General features: G+C 40.3%; 1 protein-coding gene and 1 long non-coding RNA gene across 2 annotated transcripts; one reads left to right on the top strand and one right to left on the bottom strand.

Annotated features, from left to right (window-relative positions):
- Positions 1–197: 197 nt before the first annotated feature.
- LOC124395612 lies at positions 198–1,659 on the bottom strand. Its single transcript, XR_006927649.1, has 2 exons — positions 1,485–1,659; positions 198–1,343 (listed from the first exon to the last, which is right to left on the bottom strand). It is a non-coding gene; the product is annotated as an uncharacterized LOC124395612 (long non-coding RNA).
- Positions 1,660–5,851: 4,192 nt separating this feature from the next.
- On the top strand, positions 5,852–7,162 carry LOC124395611 (lectin-like). Its single transcript, XM_046864281.1, has 3 exons — positions 5,852–5,993; positions 6,491–6,584; positions 6,832–7,162. Exons 2-3 carry the CDS (start codon positions 6,495–6,497, stop codon positions 7,081–7,083), a joined length of 342 nt encoding a protein of 113 aa, XP_046720237.1. The 5' UTR covers positions 5,852–5,993; positions 6,491–6,494; the 3' UTR covers positions 7,084–7,162.
- Positions 7,163–7,552: the final 390 nt, after the last annotated feature.

Raw genomic sequence — 7,552 nt, 5'->3', positions numbered from 1 at the left:
GATATCAGCATAAGCCCCACAACTCCTGTTGTTCTGGAGACGCTCTGACCCAGACGTCTAGACATCTCAATTTTTTGTCAATGTTTGTTTTATTCTTTATTTGGATCTCCAGTTACAGTTGGATTGTTAGTGAGTGTGTGTGTGTGTGTGTGTGTGTGTGTGTGTGTGTGTGTGTGTGTGTGTAATGAGAGTGTGTATTACAGGACTTCAAAACAGGTTTATTTTGAGAAGAATCTGTTCCACTCCCACAGTGCAGAGTTTCACAGTTCAACATAAATACTGCAAACAACAGGATTCATCTCTGTTCAAGTTCCTGGAATGTGCAAATCATCAGACGAGAAGAAATTACAAGTAATTAATGAATGTAAATAAACATGTAAACAAAAACATTTGGAGGCATAGACGGTGTTTTAGATTGAAACACAACAATCCCAACATTATTAACCTTCTGAAAAAATAAAACCAACAAAAATCATAATAAAAGTAATAAAAGAATAAAAGGTGGTGATGATCTGAGACTCTGGAGGTGGACCCCCAGGACGGCTCGCTGGAAAGCCACACTGCTTCCTCTCGTAAAACATTTCAGTTCCTATAAACTCCAACACATTAAAATAAAACACAAACAAAAGAAACAGTGCAATAATCAAATAAAGATCAACTGGATCAGTTTCATTCATTTCCTCATCAGATGATGGAATAATTAATTAATGAGTTTAATATAACCAATGTTAAAGCAAAATATAGGAAAAATTCTCTCAGGATAAATGTGTGGATGATCAGCTCCAATTCTCACACACATCATTAGCGCAAGATCAGGAGGAGAGTGAGGATCACGTGATCCGGGATTCGGAGGAGAGTGAGGATCACGTGATCCGGGATTCGGCACTGAAATTATTCCAAACTAAACATGAAGAAAAAGTGTTTTTATGAACTGAATATAAGTGTCAATGTTACAGAAGTCAGCTTTTATTTACTGAAATGTGTGTGTGTGTGTGTGTGTGTGTGTGTGTGTGTGTGTGTGTGTGTGGTCTGAGAAAGGTAAAAAAAGAAAAGAAGATGAAAAAGTGTAGTTTGTTTAAACTGAAAACACACTCGCTCCGGCTTTGGCGCTTTTTGCTGTTGCATAGCAACCTGTAAAGAAATTAGATGCCCTGTTGGGCGTGTGTGTGTGTGTGTTTGTGTGTGTGTTCAGGCACTGGTTAACACACAGTTGGAGCAGGATTGTGTGAAACGGTGTGTTTGGCTCTGAAGCTGCACCGTGCAGTGGGACACGCCGTGTGACATCATCAACAGGTGTCGAGCTTTCGACTGCACTTCCTCCCAGTTTCCCACACTGCCTGGTGCTGGAGAACACACACACACACACACACACACACACACACACACAAACACACAGTTTTTCTTTAAATGTACTGGTGTACATATTTTTATAGATGTGATTTCAGATTATTTAATTGGTGTGTGTGTGTGTGTGTGTGTCTCACCAAGCTGAATGTGTGCGAGAGCCACAGTGCGATCAGCAGTTAAAGCCCAGAGCTTCAGATCCTCCACAGACTCCACACCATCCAGCTTCAACAGATCCTCCTTCATCATACTCACATTCAGGTGTTTAGGAACGCCTACACACACACACACACACACACACACACACACACACACACAGAGCAATTTATATTATACACACACACACACACACACACACACACACACACACACACAGAGCAGTTTATATTATACACACACACAAACACACACACACACACACACACACAGAGAGAGAGCAGTTCATATTATATATACACACACACACACACACACAACACACACACACACACACACACAGAGCAGTTTATATTATATACACACACACACACACACACACACACACACAGAGCAGTTTATATTATATACACACACACACACACACACACACACACAGAGAGCAGTTTATATTATATACACACACACACAAACACACACACACACACACACAGAGAGAGAGAGCAGTTCATATTATATATACACACACACACACACAGAGCAGTTTATATATATATATACACACACACACACACACACACACACACACACACACACAGAAAGCAGTTTATATTATATACACACACACACACACACACACACACACACAGAGAGCAGTTTATATTATACACACACACACACACAAACACACACACACACACACACACACAGAGAGCAGTTTATATTATACACACACACACACACACACACACACACACACACACACACACACACAGAGCAGTTTCTATTATACACACACACACACACACACACACACAGAGCAGTTTATATTATATACACACACACACACACACACACACACACACACACACACACACAGGTGATTTCTTATTTTTGTGCATATTTGACACTTTGTTTCAGATCATCAGACACAGTAATAGTCATACGCATGCCCTCAAGAGAACAGCCCGTAATCTGGAGAGAAAATGGAGGAAAACTAAATTGGAGGTATTTAGAATTGCGTATAAAGACAGTATGCTCAGCTACAGACAGGCGCTAAAAGCTGCTAGAGCTGAACACCTGAGCAATCTCATAGAAAATAACAAACACAATCCCAGGTTCCTTTTTACTACAGTAGCTAAACTAACTACAAATCAGGGATCTGAAAATTGTGTTCCATCACAGTTTAGTAGTGAGGACTTTCTTCTCTGAAAAAATAGATAACATTAGAAAAACAATTGTGGAGGTCCAACCTCTGAGACAATCTCCTGACATTATCTCGCCTACAACTCCACTGTTTTACATGTACAGGACAGGAAGAGCTGTATGATGTTATTATCAAAACCAAATCAACAACATGTCAGTTAGATCCCATTCCTACTAAATTACTGAAGGAAGTGTTATATACAGCTGGTGAGCCTCTTCTGAATATTATTAACTCCTCACTATCTTTAGGTCACGTCCCTAAATCCCTCAAGTTAGCAGTTATTAAGCCCCTCATTAAAAAACCTAATCTGGATCCAAACACGCTGTCGAATTACAGACCCATTTCAAATCTCCCATTTATGTCTAAGATTTTAGAAAAGATTGTCGCTGCCCAGTTATGTTCCTACCTGCAAGAGAACAATATCTTTGAAGAATTTCAGTCAGGTTTTAGGCCCCATCATAGCACAGAAACTGCTCTAGTTAAAATCACTAATGACCTGTTTTTAGCTTCAGACCAAGGCTTCATCTCGCTGTTGGTTTTACTAGATCTTAGTGCTGCATTCGACACTATAGACCATGATCTCTCCTAGATCACTTACAGAATTACATCGGCATTCAGGGACAGGCATTAAGCTGGTTTAAATCCTACCTGTCCGATCGTTACCATTTTGTAGATTTAAATGGAGAGCTTTTCAGGCTAATGCTAGTGAACTATGGCGTGCCTCAAGGTTCAGTTCTAGGACCCCTGCTCTTCACAATATACATGCTTCCCTTAGGAAATATTATTAAAAGGCATGGAATTAGCTTCCATTGTTATGCTGATGATACTCAGCTATATATCTCATCAAAACCAGGCGACACAGCTCAATTAACTCAGATAACTGAGTGTGTTAAGGAAATAAGAGATTGGATGACCCATAACTTTCTACTTTTAAATTCTGATAAGACTGAGATTTTGCTCGTCCGCCCAAAAACTAGTATACAGAAGCTCCAGCATCTCAACCTGCATTTAGACCGATGTTCTGGGAGTTATTTTAAAGCAACTTCTCTTTTAAAAATCATATCAACCAAGTTACAAAAACAGCTTCTTTCACCTTAGAAATATTTCTAAGCTAAGAAACATGTTGTCTATATCTGATGCAGAGAAGCTCGTCCATGCGTTTATGACCTCCAGAATAGACTACTGTAATGCATTACTAGGTGGATGTCCTGCTTCATTAATAAACAAGCTTCAGTTAGTTCAGAATGCGGCAGCAAGAGTTCTCACAAGGTCAAGAAAATATGATCACATAACCCCGATCTTATCGTCCCTACCTTGGCTTCCGGTTAAGTTTCAAATCCACTACAAACTACTGCTTCTCACTTATAAAACACTAAATGGTTTATCTCCATGTATCTCTCCAGTCTTCTAACACGCTACAATCCGTCACGCTCCCTGAGATCTCAAAACCCTGGGCTTCTAGTAGTTCCTAGAATAGCAAAGTCCACTAAAGGTGGTAGAACATTCTCACATTTAGCTCCTAAACTCTGGAATAGTATTCCTGACAGTGTTCAGGTTTCAGACACACTCTCCCAGTTTAAGTGCAGATTAAAGACGTATCTTTTTCTACACATAACACACATCACATCATAACCTTGTGCTCCAGAACATCTGATCACATCACATTATCAACTTGTGCTGTTAATATCATGAACAGCAGCTACGCTAATTCCTCTCCACTGCTTCTCTTTCTCTCCCCATCCCGAGGCTTCCTGAGGTTGCTCCAGCTCCAGTCACGTCCCTCCTCATGAAGATTATGGACTTTAAAGAAGTAGATGCCAAACTCGCATACATCCTGAACCATCTAGAGACGTACCAGTGCCAATTGGATCCCACTACTTGTGTGGAGTTTGGACATTGGACCTCCTGGAGTGTTGTCACCCAAATGATGTCTTGATGTCACCCAAATGAGGATGGGTTCCCCTTTTGAGTCTGGTTCCTCTTAAGGTTTCTCTCTTATAACATCTAAGGGAGTTTTTCCTTGCCACAGTCGCCACGGCTGCTCATCAGGGATAAACACACACACTATTCACCTTGACTGTTGATTTCTGTAAAGCTGCTTTGAAACAATGTCTGTTGTGAAAAGCGCAAAAGAAATAAACTTGACTTGCCTTTACATGACATGTAAAAGGTTGAGTGTGTGGAAAAGTGATGGCATCAGGTTGCATTGTGAGAAGAAGACAAGTTGGTGAGGGCAGTGTGGTCCTCAGAGTGACGCTTTGCTGGGAAACTTCAGGTCCTGTTGTTCTTGTGGATGTTTTTTTTATGTTACCACCTGCATGCCTCTGTAAACCCGTTCACAAACACTTTGAGAAACATTACAAAGAACTCCCAGTGTTGACCTCAAATCGGGTGGTTGTAAGATGATGGGGATGTTATGGAGTCATGATATAAAAAGAGAACACAGAATCAGAGCTTCACATAAATCTGTATGAGATACAAAGCTTCCATGCAGCAAGCTGAGTGTCTCTCGAAACATTCCTGTAGAGATTTTTCAAAGCTTCTGATTGGCCACTTGGTATGATTAAGAAGTCATTAGTAGAGCTCTGTGGATGAAAAAGTCAATACAGACACTGATAATGCAGGTGATTTTGGAGAAAAGTTCTGTGTTCGGGTAAAAATATACATGTTTAGCCACAAGGATCACTGCTACATTTGGAGGAAACCTGGTGAAGCTCCTTTGTGAAGCAAGTCAAGTCAAGAGGCTTTTATTGTCATTTCTACTTTACACAGTGGTACACAGTACACAGTAAAAACAAGACAACGTTCCTCCGGAACCCTGGTGCTACACTAAACAACAACACAGAGCTCCAACAAACAACATAAAGCTACGTAAAGTGCATCGAGTGCAACCGTGTGCAAACAGTGCAGATAAAAAAACAGTACAGACAGACAGTGCAGACAGACAACACAAGACAAGACTCAAAACCCAATATAGTGCCGACTAGTAACCTACTGTATACTCTGATTATACAGTACTGTGTAAATTCTTCCCCTTTATATCTGAGTGATAAATGTTAAAAACAGATGGTGTAGTTTTATCTACAGTCTAATGAATTTGCTGAAAAGTTGCTATATCACTTCTCTTTAACTTGAATTCCACAGAAAATTCTGACACACCCCCTAGCTGTGAATCATGTGTGACTGGAACCACCCTAATTTGGGTTCTTTATAAAAACCCCATTAAATTCTGCAGATCTTCAAAGCAGCTCTGTGATTCATCTCCAGCATCGATCTTATAGTGCAGGTGAGTCAAGCTCGTTCATCTTTAACATTTATGAAGGAACGTTTCAGTTTTATTATTTTTTTACAGTTAAAATAAGATTTAAGGGCGTGGCTGTTGGATTCATGATCATTCAGCTAAAGAGCATGAGTGAGATCAAACACTAATGTAGGTAAAGAGCTCGGGGTTCAGTCAGATTGAGGAGGTCTGGACCTTGTGGAGGACTCAAGTTCTTCCACTCCATCATTCACACCAACAACCATGTCATCATTGAGATGGCTTTTTGTACAGGAGCACGGTGGTGCTGGAGCAGGGTTAGAGAATCCTAGTTCCTGAAATGCTTTCATTCTATACAACTATTTTCCAAATGGGTGTGATGGTCCAAGGGGGCACATACTTTTGGTTGGATGGTGTATCTTCAGGTCAGCTTGTGTTTGTTGTCCAGTGTCCATTCAGTTTCCTGCATTAAACCTTTGCAATGATCCTGATCCTAAAAAAAAAACTCTCTCTTTCCTTTTCAGAACCATGAGCAGGAACTTCTTGTCCATGAATGAGGAGCTCCACAATGGAGACTTACTGATGTCCAACAATAGAGAGTACAAGGCCATTTTTCAGGTAGAATTTAACAGGAATGAAAAGAGAAACTGTAGATTCACAAAGCTGCATTTCTTGATTGAGAGTTTTAGAGGTATTAAAGTTTCAAACATGAAAAGTTTTTATTTTTATTTCCTTTGATGAAAATGTTTTTCATTGATAGTTTTAATTTTGGTTTGAGATAAAAACGTTGAAGAGCACTGGCTTTTTCCTCACTGAAGAAATCACTGCCTAAACATTTTACTGAAACTTTTATGTCTCATTTCAGGACGATGGCAACTTTGTGGTGTACACCTGGAGACCTGTGTGGGCATCTAACACTTGTGATACAGGAGCCCAACGGCTGATCATGCAAACCGACTGCAACCTGGTCATGTACGACCAGGAACGCGAAGCCGTGTGGGCCACCAACACCTATTGTAACGATACCAAAGTGTGCCGTCTGACTCTGACCAATGACGGCTTTCTGCAGGTGGAGAATGATGGCACTGTGGTGTGGAAGTCTACCAAGAGTAATTAAAAGCAGTAACAACCGTGTCTCAGAAATCTCTATATCTGTCAAGAAAGTTAAAAACGCTCAATAAAGAGAATCAGCAGAACATCTGTGTGTATTTGTGTTCTTTCTGTATGACTGTTTTCATCATCAGTTCAAGCAACACATTTAGGCACCTAAAAACCCCATTTACTACAATCCTACCCTCTTGGTACCATCCATTATAACTCAATACCCTAAACAGACCCTCTAGTTACCTGCCCCTACCACACATCAACACAATTTCTCTTCTCTGTTCTGGCACCGAGGTGGTGGAATGAACTTCCCCTAGATGTCCGTACAGCGGAGTCCCTGACTATTTTCAAGCGACGACTGAAGACCGTCATCTTCCTGAAACACTTAAATTAGCACTTTCCAAGTTTGTAGAATTCAAGAGTTATATTTATATAAAGTTTGTAATCTTGTGTACAGTGTAGATTTATTCATTACTAGAGAC

This window comes from Silurus meridionalis, chromosome 13 (genome assembly GCF_014805685.1).
Source record: "Silurus meridionalis isolate SWU-2019-XX chromosome 13, ASM1480568v1, whole genome shotgun sequence".
In the NCBI taxonomy this organism is placed as follows: domain Eukaryota; kingdom Metazoa; phylum Chordata; class Actinopteri; order Siluriformes; family Siluridae; genus Silurus; species Silurus meridionalis.
The sequence above is the reverse complement of the archived record's forward strand: the minus strand, read 5'-3'. Positions and strand labels throughout refer to the sequence as shown.

What these genes read in the sequence shown, in the direction of transcription:
- LOC124395611 (XM_046864281.1), top strand. Translation starts at nt 6,495, where the DNA reads ATGAGCAGGAACTTCTTGTCCATGAATGAGGAGCTCCACAATGGAGAC. An exon ending in AGTACAAGGCCATTTTTCAG is followed by an intron (nt 6,585 to 6,831) that starts GTAGAATTTAAC and finishes GTCTCATTTCAG; the next exon opens with GACGATGGCAACTTTGTGGT.